Raw genomic sequence first — 13,998 nt, 5'->3', positions numbered from 1 at the left:
AAATCACTCTGCTTTGCAATTAAAAAGGTTGTGTGGCCTCCACACGCGTCTCCTTTGTGTGCGTGAATAACTCACTGTTACAGCCAAATGAGTTCAGTTGTAACTTAAATTTGTGTTTATTTATGTGACATTACAAGCTTGGTCTTAAAACCTAGACTCACTTTGTGTATATCTCTGTTTTTTCCTCGAGAACGTGTCTCCAGGGTGTTTCATGAACTCAGCGGTAGCAGTGTGAAACCTGAGGGCCTTTACATTCCCTCTGCTGCCCGGCACGCGTCTCTGACTTACCCCACAGTGATATATACCTACTAATGGTCGTCCTGAATATTCTCCGTGGAGCCATGAGAACAGTCGAGCCTATGTTAGAGATTTACAGACATGTACACACACTGCTGCATTCTTTCGTTGCGAGTTTATGGGCTGAGGTAATGACACGACTCCACACAGTGCGTAGTGTTATGGCCCTCACTGCTCTCAGGAGCAACAAGTTGCATCAGGGTGAACAACTGAGCAACTACGGCGGAGAAAGAAATGTAATGCAGAGGGAGAGTATGAGAAAGCAGGACAGGGAGACTTCGATTATAGGTACAATCAATAGACAGGATTTACACTTGTCTGAAAACAGTCTACAATTTAATAATCTGAATCTAAAGCCTTAAAAAGTGTTAAATATGTTAAAATGTATTTACTATTTACTATTTATTTAAAGCTACTTGCATCGCACTTAGATATGTTTTATTGTTTCTTGAGTTTTATTTGAGAGAATAACAATACAGATTAGCTCATGTGAATAAAACTAAAAAGACAATGGATAACTACTGTTTCCGCCTGTCGTTCGAGAGATAATTTGGTGTTTTTAAAGGGTTATAGGCTACTTATCTTAAGTTATGGCTAAGTGTAAGTCATATCTGTTTTTCTTGACTAAATTTAATTCATTGCGGTCTTTAAAAAGTCCTAAATGTATCTTTTTGAAACCTGCAGAAAATAAATGCAACTTGGGGGATTTATATTTTTCATTGGTTTATTTGTTGTCACTTCTGTGGTGAAATTATTGTGTTCATGTCTTTCTATTCTGTCCAGTAATCACTTGTCAATCACGGTTTGGTTAGTTCTGCTGTGCCTGCTTTGGATTTTCTCTTCTGCAGATAAAAAATTGAGTCTGCCTGCAGTGCAGTTTTATTTCTCTTTTGTGACCATCACTACACTAGTTCTTCTTCTGTTTTCCAAATAAAACTTTATGACCACCAATGGAAACTCAGTTCATGGTAAAGGGACCACATTTATATAGCACTTTACTGGTCTGCCATCACTTGATGTCTTATTTACTCACGCTGTGAAGATGCTTCAGTGCTGCCCAAAAGCAGTTTATCTTAAAAGAGAAAATAAAACACAGTCTCACATGGTATCACATTTGTTGATCAATATGGTTGTCCTTCCGAAGGTTCCCTTTTAGGACAAGGACACTTTAGATAGGAAAACAAAAACCATCATATAGATTGAAGTCAGAAGGAATTGCTTGTCTGCCATTAGAAACACTATAGATGTTTAAATCACTATTTCTTATTATTTGCTCAGCATTAATTCATAAATACTGACTCTTTCTTCTCACTCATTGGGTGAAGGTAGGAAACAGCTTCTGTTGCTTTTATATTCTTGTGCTTCAATTTGTTGACTTTCTCCCGGCATTGTTTCGCAGTATGGCTAATATCAAGTTTGCTCAGCTCACTGGAGATCTTTAAATAAACCTTATCTCTTATGGACCACCTTTTCCATTTCCCTCTGAGGGCCTGGACTTTGTCGAATGTCGGTTTGTCGGTATATAAAATGCTGTAAACGCAGCCACAGGTTTAAACAATAAAATGTCTTTTTATCATAAAACATGAGAAAACAGTAACTATTTTTACAATACTATAATACATGTTCTCTCAATATTTAAACTATTCTCAACAATGATTACTTTTGAAATAATCCCTTTTCTTCAGGCACATTCATACATCACGATTGAAATCGCAGTGGGAATCAGCTGACATTGCTTAACCTTAGTGCGCCCACATTGTGCATGCGCTTCATTGTGCCTCGCTGTGGACTATGGTCCATCTGGCTGACCCTTCACTCCTTTCACGCCCGCTCTGATTGGCTCCTTTCCGCTCTCAACAGCCCATTTACATCTGTTTCTGATAGGCTGTCACTCCCTTCCATGCCTTCCTTCCCTGCCCCAGGGAGGCAAATTGAAGCGGTTAAGTAGTAAAACCCGGAACATGATTGAGAACGCGACTGGATTGGGAATCTTTTCGGTGAAAGGAGGGTTGTTGGTGACATTTTTCTAGGACTAACTTGTTTACTGTGCCAGATGCTGTTTGATGTGTGAGGCTGTAACAGAAAAGCTTTGATGGGGGTGTGTGGAAACACCCTGATTTCTTTCTTGACTCCATTCCACTGAAGCTCTTATCTGTGCATGTTTTCTATCCAGCCTTAAACTTTTTGTCCTGTTCTACATAACACACACTCTGTCTTTCTGTTTCACACTCTCACACTCAGGCACAGGAGTTGGAGATACATGGATTTGGATACAAAATACTTAAATTATATGAGTTTCATTTACTGCTTTATGAATGCAAAGTAGCTGTATGTAACATTCCTTCAGTGCACTCTGGCACTGGGAACAGGAACAGCTTTCCTGTCATTCAGGATACACGCTCACAGTGTATTCCGGACATCATGCCTCTGGGATCTCGCTGTGGGAAACTTTTGAGGGGGAGTGTTCAAAGGTGGAGCAAAAAAAAAAATAGCCTGAGCTTATAGAAGAGGACACAGTATTGAACAGAAGGAGAAGTTAGATGGTTTAATCTGCTCTTTCCCCTCCTCAGTGGGAAATGGTTTCAGAGTGGAGTGGATTTGATCCTGACACAATCCATTTGGACTTAAACTGAAGTAGATGTGAGTGTCTTGTCAAGTTGCTGATAAACAGGGGTTGCACTCCATGAGAACTTTGCCAGGGGCTTTTATCTGCACTGATACCAGACTCGAGAGGACTTGTTTTCAGTGCCGCCGCTGAGAGATCTTCTTGTTGTTGGTCGTCAGAGTTGGGGAACTCTTAAGCACCATGGCTGGGGTCACAAGGAAGGGGTCTGGGAGACCCTCGTACTACTACAGATTCCTGGGCAAGTCCCGACTGCAGCGTCAGCGAAGCCGGTCCCGCAGCCGCACCAGGCCATCTGCCAGGAGGGGTAATAAATACTTCTACTACTAAAAAAGTCTAGCACGCAGCAGTTTTCAGCCTTGTTTACTCCCCGAGACATGTGTACAGTCAAGTCATATAGTTCCTACACAATGCTGTAAAAGAAACAGATAGTTTAGCTCACTTAAAGTCCAATTATCACTTTGACACTGTCTTTGTGTTTCTCATCTGCTTCTGTTTTGATATTAAAAACTTTGTGAACAGGCATTTCTCCTTTTTATCAAACTTTTTCCTCCTCATTTTGAAACCCACCATTAAAGTAACATTATCTTCCGAACCCATGGCAACGCTTCACTGTTGTTGATGTGTTTTGACTAGTGTGCACAGTGGAGTGAGATGACAGCTTGGCGTCACTATTCACATGGTGACACTACTCTTAAAATCACACCACCGACACTAGACTTCTCACAGCTCCGTGTTAACCTGCAGAGTTCCACCCTGCTCAGTTGCCTTGCCATGCAATTGTGTTTTTATTCTTCTCAGCATTTTCTGTGCTGCATAACTACTTGTGTTCTCCATGTCCTCAAGCTCCCTGTTTCTTCACTTTGCTGCTGCTCTGCCTCTCGGTAGCCAGCTGCCGTACTTAACCGCTGCAGGCGCTGTTTGAACTGCAAGGTTAGAGTGATAAGTCTGCCCCAAAGGCTTGAGCTCAACTTACTTGAATTGAGAGAAAAGAAGTAGCTTTAAAATTGTCATTTTTTTTTCTTTCTCCCAAGTTATCTATTTAAAATGCCCAGTGAGATATCAAGTAGGAGTGTGTTGCACATCTGTTGCTCTCTTGACTGTAGATGTGATGCAAGCATGTTTTAGTTTTTTTTTAAGGCAGGGAAAACATCACTCTCAATTTTTCTCACTGAACCTTGCTTGTTTCTTTTTTTTTAAAGTAACTTGCAGTGTGAGTAAATGTAGATGGTTAGAGACAGCCAAAACCAGTCTAAGTGTTTGACTGTGGGAAGCTGCCTGGCTTGTGTGGCTTCACTTTGCTTCTCTCGCTGATGAAAGAGGCGCTTTGAAGTCTCTGCTCTGTATCATTCAGTCCTCAAAAGACTACACACACACACTCACACACAAACACACACTGCCTTGATCTTTGCAGCTATAAGTGCACACTCCCCTGACAAAAAAAAAAAAAAACTTTTGGGACATCACACAATAACACAACGATGCACAGACAAGATCATAGACACATCCAGCGACTCTCCAGAGCGTCCCAGATTTATTTTGCAGCGGCAGAAATTAAACGGTTAATGTCGTACTCTGCATGACCCGAAACTGGCAACTGTGTGTCGTGTTTATCAGTGTATTCTAGAGATCAGAATGTGCCTCCATTGGCAGATTTCATTAGATGGTTGTTTGTCGAAATCACATGCTTCCAGAGGAATTATTAAGATTTAGTCAGTAGATGATTATTGAAGTTGCACAGAATGTTGGAGAAGCTGTTTTTAGACTCGGATAAGATGACACATATTATATATATACGTTGAGATTAAAGACATTTTCTAACCAGCTCCCGCTGCAGATGAAACTATGTTGCATTAGACTACTAATTCACATATTCACCACCAATTCTGACATTTGCAAAGGTCAAATGATCAATTGTAGTTTGACTAGAACTTAAAGCTTCAGTGTGTAGAATTTAGTGACATCTTGAGGTGAAGTTGCATGTTGCAGCTGAATACCCCTCACCTCACCCTCTCCTTCCAAACATAAAACCTTAAAAGATGTTTAGTTTGTCCAGTCTGGGCTACTGTAAAAAACATGGTGGCCTCCATAGAGAGGACCAGCTCCCTGTATAAATATGAAGTATTTAAATATAAAGGGCCCATTCTATGGTAAAGAAAACAACAATTTGTACAGTTTAGATAAACACACTAGTTAAAACATCACTAGGATTATTTTATATTCAGCATCTGCCATAAGATGCCTTTCACCTAAATCTTACACACTGAACCTTTAAAGGAGCTCCAATCAGTATATTACCAATAGAGCTCATGAATTTGCAGTTCGTCTTTCAGTTTACTGTTTTGGTTTTGTGGCCTTTACCTTAATCGTGTCTCACTTTTGTCATCAGTCAAGTAAAAGCTCTAAAAACTAAAGTCTAGCAAAGCGAACGCATAAGTTGGAGTGACTGGTGGTGACCTGACTCTAAAATGATTCCTGATTTTGCTCGATAGGTCTGCTTGATGTGTAAATGGGGGAGTGCAGTCATGTTTCCCATCTTCATACAGGTTTCATAATGCTGTTGTACTGAACCAGTTAAATCTTTTGTTGTCTATGATATGATTTTCAAGGCTGTTGTATACTTTCCACATATTTATGTTGTTGTATTTATATTAGAGATCAACACATACCACTGTTGTTTTACTGGAGGCTGCAACATTCAGTTAACCCTGCCCACTCTTCCTCTTTTAAAGTACTGCACATTAGAAATTTCTACTATATTTTTTCCATCTATATTCCTTTGTTTTGTCTTGCTGCAGAACAAATCGCCCTTTGGGGCCAAACAAGGTTGTAGTCGAAGCTAAAAATATGTTAGTTTAGATTTCATAGCTTGTTCCTGCCACCTCGAAATGGCTAAAACAGTAGCAGTAACCTGGACAATATGTATTATTTTGGTTGTCAGATTTTAAATTCACTGGTTTGGACAAAAACAAACCTTCACATTCAGTGTCTCCGATTTCTCACTGTATACATCAATATTGGGATATAAAACTTTACACACGCTGGTAAAAGATTTAATAAGTGTTTTCCATCCCTTTATGTTTTCTCCATAAATTAGGTTTGTTAGGATAAACAAAAAAACGTAAAGTTCTGTGTGGGTGAAAGGTTACTTTTGTTCTCAGCTCAGCCCAGCACAGATCTGTGAGTTTATCAGGAGGAAGTTACTGGAGCCCCTCTTGACGTATAAACTGTCACTGGGACAGATCAGGTGTCAGTTGCGTGAGCTCATGTGTTATTGTTTTCTCTGCATGTGTGCTACACGTCAATTCATCGTTATCAGTGCCTGGAAAATCTTGTATCATTTCAGCTGGTTCAGTTTCCCCCTTCCTTCAGGTTCGGTGAGGTTTACATCCAAAATGACCGTTTATCTCAAAGTGGGATGGCAAAGAGACGAGGGGGATTTGTTTGATCTGACTTGTTACTTCATTGTTCTGTGACTTTTTCAGAAATGCATTCATCCATCTCATGTTACACAACAGGTTAACATTGTAAAAGTCCCTACATGGGAAAGTTGTCTTAACTCTTGTACACACTTCTGTCTCCTTGGAGAAACACATTTTGATGAGAATTAGGTCTCTGAAAAGGGGCGTGCTTTTATCAAAGTTAAGTTTCGGTCTTATATTTCCTGCCTCATGTTGGGCAAATGACTTACGCTGTCATCATGCTTTCCATCATCTCATCTTTTTTGCATGATATCAGAGGGTTTATGCAAATGTTGTGTTTATCTGTCCTCCAGGTATGTCACCCTAATCCACTGGTTATTCCCTGGCAGAAATAACTAGCTTGTCTTCTTTTCTCTTCCATTGATCTTAGTTTATTCTCGCTCATTTATTTTCAGTTAAAAAGATGACAAACGTCATCTAAACAACATTTGGCAAGTGTGTGAGAAAAATGTACTCAAGCATTTAACTTGGTGTCATTCTAGATTACACAAAATTCCTTTCCTCTAAGATATCTCAGCCACTTAACCCACACTTAACCACTTTTAACTCTCATAATCCCTTTTCTTGTCCTAATATATATCGTTCTTCTTGCAATTAAACCTCAAAACAACAGGGTGACATTTTGAGAAATTGATTTTGTACTGTCTTCATGAAGAAGATGAAGTCTGACGTGGTTTGTTTTTGTCTTATACAGGGTTATGTGCAGCTCCAGTCTGTATGCTAAGCTAAGCTAACTGCCCGCAGATGATTTTGTAGGGATGAAAACAAGAGAGTGGCTTTGAGCTTTGCATCAGTTTCTTGTACAAAGTAAATTTCTTTAACCGTTCCCTTTTAATTTTTTGGCTTCACTTCTTACGGTATTATTACATTGAATGGAATGAAGTGTTGGCAGATGAGGCTACAGCCACAGTTGGTAAAACAAGTCAGGTCAAGCCTTTGCTTTTGTTCATTATCACATACAACATTGTAAAAGGGCTTTATGGGTCCACATTAACAACAGACAACAGTCTTTTTAAAACAAGGAAGAACTATGCAAAACAAAAGAAGAAATATGATGAAGGAAAAGGAAGGAGAAAGTGGACGAAACCTTTAGAGAGGAAGTTGATTAGAACTAGAGGAAGGTAATTATAGAACAAAACAGAAGTTCAACAGTATGATTGCATAAGGCCTACTTTAAATATAACAAGACCAATATAATTACACTTCTAAAATAAGTTTAATTAAAGTAATTGCAACAAAAAACTCTCTTTTCTTACTCTTAAATAAACAGTTAAATAAATGTACAATGCTCCAGGAACAGTAGCAAAGGAGCATCCAAGGGAAACCATTAAATATAAAATTAACAGTAACAGCAAAGGACATACTGCCAGCAGCTTGCAAGAACATGTTTGAACTACTCAATAACAAATCAATATATGGATTGCCACCGACAGTTATTGCACGTAAAAATATCCTCTATCTGTCGTTACCGAGAAACATTATTGTTCTGTGGAACTTTCATGCTTCATATTTTCTTGTTCAGTTAATGATGTAGCCAGATTTTCTTCTGTTACTATGTCGTGAGCATGTGTGTGTGTGTGTGTGTGTGTGTGTGTGTCTGTCTGTGTGTGCTGATGGGAAGTGAGGACAGAATCCAGGCCGAGAGCTGGGAAACGGGCAGAAGAACATGGACAAACATGTGACTCAGTTTCCTATGCATCGGTCACAGTTACTCTTGAAGGGGCTGAAAGCACTTCTGTATTAATTATTTGTGCATCAAGTATTAATGTGATGGAGAGATGAAATAGAGATTTAGAGCGGAGTGGTGTCAAGTTTACATTGTAACTTCATCACCAATGGAATCTCTTTACCTGGTTTCTCTAAATCAGATCAGCCTTTTGGAGTTTGTGACTGCAGCTCCCAGAAATGAAGATCTTGTTTTAGTCTTGTCAGCGCAGGCAGTCGAATTCTTTCATCATTTCCCCCAAATGTTCAGCTTTTACAAATCAATTTTTAGAACATACAGGCAGGCCAAAAGGCAGGGGGGCATGTGAAATGAAACAGCAGGAAGAAAGTATTTCCCTGCTTTTTTGGCAGCTCTGTATAACAGGATGTGAAGTGAAAATGAATCAGTTTGCCTTTGAGATCATATAATAGGAAGCACAGACATGAGACAGAGGGAAGAGACAGTAAATAAAGCAATCAACCTGAAGTGAGTTCTCCGCATTGCCTAATTGTTAAACCTGCGATTGCATTGTGATCATAGTCTAATTTCTGGAGCTTATGTCCTTGTATACCCTCTTTTCCCTCAGCCTGGTGCACGGCAGAGATGGGCCTGATAAGAAAGTGCCTGTGAGCAACAGAAGAAAAGTCCAATAACAGTAGGACAGGTGCAGGCTAAGGCCCCTTAATCCATGGATATCCACTCAGATTATGACCCAGAGCCGAGGAGCAGTTTTGGGGAAGTAGCTGCAGAACTATAGGAGCTCACCCTTTATATGCAATCTGTCAACGTATACAGCTGACACAATGTGCAAATAGGGATTACTGTTTTCACATGCAGGAGTCTGACGTTATGAAACTAGAGAGGCTCTCAGAACAGTGCACACCTCGGTCATTCATTCCAACAGCCCCATAAATTAATTTAAACCAAATTGCACACGCTCATAGATGTCACATATTAAAGAAAGTGCAAAAAAACCATCCTGGATCCACCCCTTTGTCCACATCCATGCCACAATGTAATTGGTCCTTCCCTGGCCCATATCCCACCTTTCCTCCAAGTTTTAAGAAGATCGGTTCTGTAGTTTTTATAAAACCAATCCATCAGATTACATATCAACAATCATGCAGAAGAATCGAGTGCGACTGTTTTTTTGTTTGTTTTTTGCTCTTTATTTTGTTGGGAGGCAGGGCTCGTGTTTGCTTCTTGTCTGCAAGATATTATTGGAGTATGTACGGTCGCAGGCGACATCGCAGGAATGTTGCTGCCGCGTCGCCCCTCTGCACAAACACAAACTTCCTCATTCTGCACCCCACTCTTCTCCTCCTCCTCCTCCTCCTCCTCCTCCTCCTCTTCCAGCCCTCTCCTCTGCCTTCCAATAACGCGTCACAGACAAAGGCATGCATGTGCCAAACTAAACATGAAGGAGAGTCACGCTCTCTGAGACTGTGACTTGAACATGATTGAATATAGATTCCTTGTGTTTTTGGAAAAAAGGAAAAAACACAATGCAGTGCTGCTTGCTGCTTCTTATATCTGCACTTTTACCCTGTTGATTGATGTTTTGTAGACTTCAGAGATTCATTCCATATTTAATTTTGAGGCGGAATCCCAGCATAATTTCAGGCGGCTATGAATTTATGTTATGTTACCGACCCTAAATCAGTTTAACCGAGCTCTGAGTGAGGGTAATGTTGACTGTGTCTGCACTAGAAGTTGTTGTAGTATGAAACGTCTGCCGAGTCGCTCCAAGGAGACCGAGCGGCACCTCTTTATCACCCCATCATCTCTGCACTGAGTAAATAAAGCATCTCAGGGTTCAAAAGTCCAGCGCTGTCCTCACAGTTTAGTGTTAACACATTATAGTCCCTGTGTACATAGACAAGGAAACGTACTCCCATCTCTCCCACACACCAAAACCAAACCTGTGCATGTAATGCTGCGGCTGTGTGGGCCTCTGCTGGATGCTGGATGGATCATCATTCTGCCGGCAGACTGATATAACACTAATGAGACACTGCTGTGACTTCTTCTTGCTGGCCTGATTGTACTTTGATTGATATTAATTTCTATTTTATATTCCGGAGAGTGACAAAGCTCTATTGCAGCACTTTCAGCGAGTAGAGACCAATTCTGGTTGTCTCGTAGTTGAAGGGGGGGGGGATGTGATGCGTTTTGTGAAGGAAGGGGAGATGAGAGGTGGCGTGGACCTAGAGAAGACAGTCCTGCAGCCGACAGAACATGGTAAACACAGTCTGACAGCCTGTGATTTCTACTGTATAATTCACCAGCCCATAGAGAATGTGTGTGTGTGTATTTTTCTCTTCTTTCACCTCCTGTCATAACACAAAAACTCTACATTCTCTCTGAGGCTATTTCTCATCCCTGAAGGCAAAGGTTTCTTGAAATGCATACACATGCTGCTCTTCCTAACAGGATCTTGTACTGCGTTTATTAGCTAGATGAGCAACAGTTTGGATTATTTTGCTCAAACATACATTTTAAAACAATTATAATCAATATTTAAAATGGATCAAATGTGGAAGTTGTTACACATAGTGATGAACCCCACCATGCAGGGTCTCCTACATCTACATTGGTTTCTATAATGTATTTCATCTCAGTGTTTTGGTTTTGTGCTCTGCAGTGACCAGGTTGCTTCACTCTCATCCCTCTCAAAGCGCCATTTTGGCTCACAACAGGCAGCTCTTTGAAGCAAAAGAGAAAAAGAATAACAGCTTTAGAAAATGTAGTCAACATCAAAACGTAGAGGAGCTCAAAGAAATGAAAACTGGAGTTACTTTAATCAGATCAAGGATGTCTTTGTTGTGCAGGCAGTAGTATGCACACGTCCATCAGAAAAGAGAAACATCAAACAATTAAAATGAGAACTCACTACACCATAAAAGCAGTGGAAAATAAATAAATAGTATACTGCAAGCACAGTGTGCATTAAAAACACCAGTAAAAGTAAGATATTAAAAGTTAAAAGGCCAAAGGCAGCTGGGACAAAAGAGCTACATGTTGAACGTGTAAATAAGCAACTGTTTTATCAATTTGTACTTTCCAGCTAAAAGGGGATAATACATCAGTTTGTACGTTTACAGATTGTTTGCACTACCTCAGAGTGGATTTAAATAGTTATAAAATAATAACCTTTAACTTGCAAAAAATACATTATTGTTACCTCTGCCAAGGAGCTTATGTTATCACCCTCGTCCATTTGTTTGTTTGATAAAAGTTATGGTATTTCCACAGAACCTGGTGGAAGGATGTGATATGCGGAAATAACCTATTCAATTTTGGTGCAAATCCAGAACTGGGGGCGTATCTATTTTATTTTTTCCCTTTCTTTAACGTTACGTCCCTTTCAACATTTGTCAGTGTAATAGTTGATGGATATTAATGAAGAAAATATCAGGCTTATTTAAAGGATATTTATGAGTGTGTGAGACTTGATCTAATTTAAGGGGTTGATGAGGCCTTGGCAGAGGTATGGCCTCTATGCTGAGTGCCATTCCAGTCATCTATTGCGATTGAAACTAAAACTAAGACTTGATCAGCCCCAACATGAAAGTCGTAACGTGTGTGTGCCTGTTTTAGCCCCAATTAGCTTGATAATGTTAAAAGAATGCTGCAGCCAGTCTGTATGCAGCGTTCTCTGAACAGAAGAGCAGCAACGATACACAAACTGTGTATGTGATTGTACACGTTGTAGATGAAGCTTATTTTCAGTGATGTGGCAAAATAGACAAAAAAATCATGTCCACTAGACTATAGTGCAACACAATTTGTGCAGTATGTAGATACTTTCCTTTGTAGGCACTTTAAAAGCCTTGTGCAACAACAACTTGCTTACAATAACCTTTGTGAATTATCTCTGTCATCATGGAGCCTCTTATCACAGCCAGGTCCTCAAGATATATGATCATAAAGCAGACCACTCCAGGCAAAATAATAACGTGGGTTTGTAAAATAAACAAAAGTAAGGACTTTCTGCAAAATGTTCATTACCACTCCTGTTCTCCTGCTTGATGATTCATGAGATGCTATCATCTTGTCTGTTTTCTAACAGCTTTTGTGACACATTCACCACCTGAATACCCACTGTGCTGTTTCTCTGCTCATCTCCTGCACGAATCAGTTATGCTACATTCATCCGGTTTATCTTTTGCCTTAACAGCTACTGACACAATGTTCCGAATATTGAATATCCGCAGTTTTCAAAATTGGAAGACGCTTTGAACTTTTTCTGCCCCCCGTCCTCATACACAGCTGGAACTCTGCATGCTGGAATATCCTGTGCTGGCGAGGTCTGAAGGGAAGGTCAGCTGGCACTGGTCACTGGATGGAGTACGCCTTAGGGAAACATGCAGTCTAACCTGTATTAGTGAGGAGATATGGAAGGCAGCTTTGGAGAGATGGAGAGATGGACAGATAGATTTCTTTCACAGTCACTCCACCCTAACACTTATTGCTTTACTTTCAATACTCTACACAAGTCAGGAGCGCAACACAAAAACAACTTAGCATCTACTATTACCTCTGCCAAGAAAACAACACTGTCTTACAAAAAGAACTATGACAGACTTTTTTCATGTACCAAATGAAAGGACACATTTACAATCTCACATATACAGTTTTATTCTCCCCACTGCACCTATTAATAAATAAAGAAATTACAGTGCGACTAGTGCTACTGAAAAGCTACAACATGCAACATTTACACTATTTGTAAAACTAAATGAACCAGATACAATGTGTTATTTAGAGCTTAGGAGCTGCTGCCTTACTGGTAGATGTTGTTTTTTTTTCCGTATACATTTTGACAGAGATATGACCCCAGTTTGCCCCTGCGTTCACTCTTTATGCTAACCTATGCTGGGAGCCTGCTTTGTGCAACTTCATACGTAGTGTAGGGATGAGAGAGTGGTGTCAACCTTTTCATGTAACTCTCAGCAAGGTGACTATTTCCACAAGTATTCCTTGTAAAGTTCAGTCCTCAAAGAGACACATTCGCTCCCAGGCTGCTTCTCCCTCGACAGGGACACACACACATAGTCCTGCACACACACAATATTCTAGTAACTATTATAGGCAGCTGTAGGCCCCCCAGGGCCTTCACTGGCACTTCCAGGGTCTCATTAACCGACTGTGAGGAGGGCTTGAGGAGGGTGAAATCAAGAGGGATTGCTTTATTTGTGGGTAGATGGTAATGAAGGGTGAAGAAGTTGTCTATGGAATGTGTGAGGGCAGAGAACAAAATAAAAAGGTGAAATGAAGACATAATGATAGATGAGGATTTTATGTGACGTGACGCAGAAGATGAAGGCAGAGGTTTGAAGAGAATCATAATTAGAGTGCAGAAGAGACGGAAGAAAAGAAATGGATTGGTGAAGAAAGAGGAAGATAAGTGAAAGGAAAAAAGGTGGAGAACATAATGACACTGAGTGGAGTGAATACCTCCGTCAACAGCCGATAGTTAGGCTACGCAGACGTTTCCCTTTGAAAACTTGTATTCAGTGTGAGTCTGTTTACTAGCAGTTAAAAATCACAGTAGTTATAAATCAAGCTTGTTTTTTCAATGTTTTTGCAGAGAAGCTTCACACGCACATGATGAAAACGTGCAGAAGCATGCGCTGAAGTTTCACGCCGCAATCAGTTCACGACTAAATGTGTGTTTGTGTGAGCTTTGCTTTGAGCGCCTGTAAAAGCAGCCAGCTGTGTACAAGTAGGAGGATTTCCATCAAGAAATTAAGCAGCAAAGGGCGAATCCAATGAAGTTGAGTGAAATTCACACTGGTGCCTTAATTGTCATCTACGCTTATTTCCTGTTCAGTGATTTCCAGATGTAAAAGGATTAAATCCACTTGTTGTCATGACAACAGATATTT

At 40.2% G+C, this 13,998-nt stretch overlaps 1 protein-coding gene across 9 annotated transcripts in view; it reads left to right on the top strand.

The window, feature by feature from the left end:
• dab2ipb (DAB2 interacting protein b) overlaps positions 1-13,998 on the top strand; it is a 161,928-nt gene that overhangs the window by 63,704 nt on the left and 84,226 nt on the right. The window contains exon 1 of one of the 9 annotated variants that reach the window (XM_020082197.2): positions 2,541-3,227. The exons of 7 other annotated variants lie outside the window; for them this stretch is intronic. In XM_020082197.2, coding sequence (XP_019937756.2) covers positions 3,104-3,227 — 124 coding nt within the window. In that variant the 5' untranslated portion in view covers positions 2,541-3,103. Of the gene's footprint in view, positions 1-2,540; positions 3,228-13,998 lie in introns of those variants that run through there. One more of the 9 variants, XM_020082196.2, reaches the window with a different exon arrangement.

The sequence above is a fragment of the Paralichthys olivaceus genome, chromosome 18 (assembly GCF_024713975.1).
Source record: "Paralichthys olivaceus isolate ysfri-2021 chromosome 18, ASM2471397v2, whole genome shotgun sequence".
NCBI classification, from domain to species: domain Eukaryota; kingdom Metazoa; phylum Chordata; class Actinopteri; order Pleuronectiformes; family Paralichthyidae; genus Paralichthys; species Paralichthys olivaceus.
This window is presented reverse-complemented; position numbering and strand designations above follow the sequence as displayed.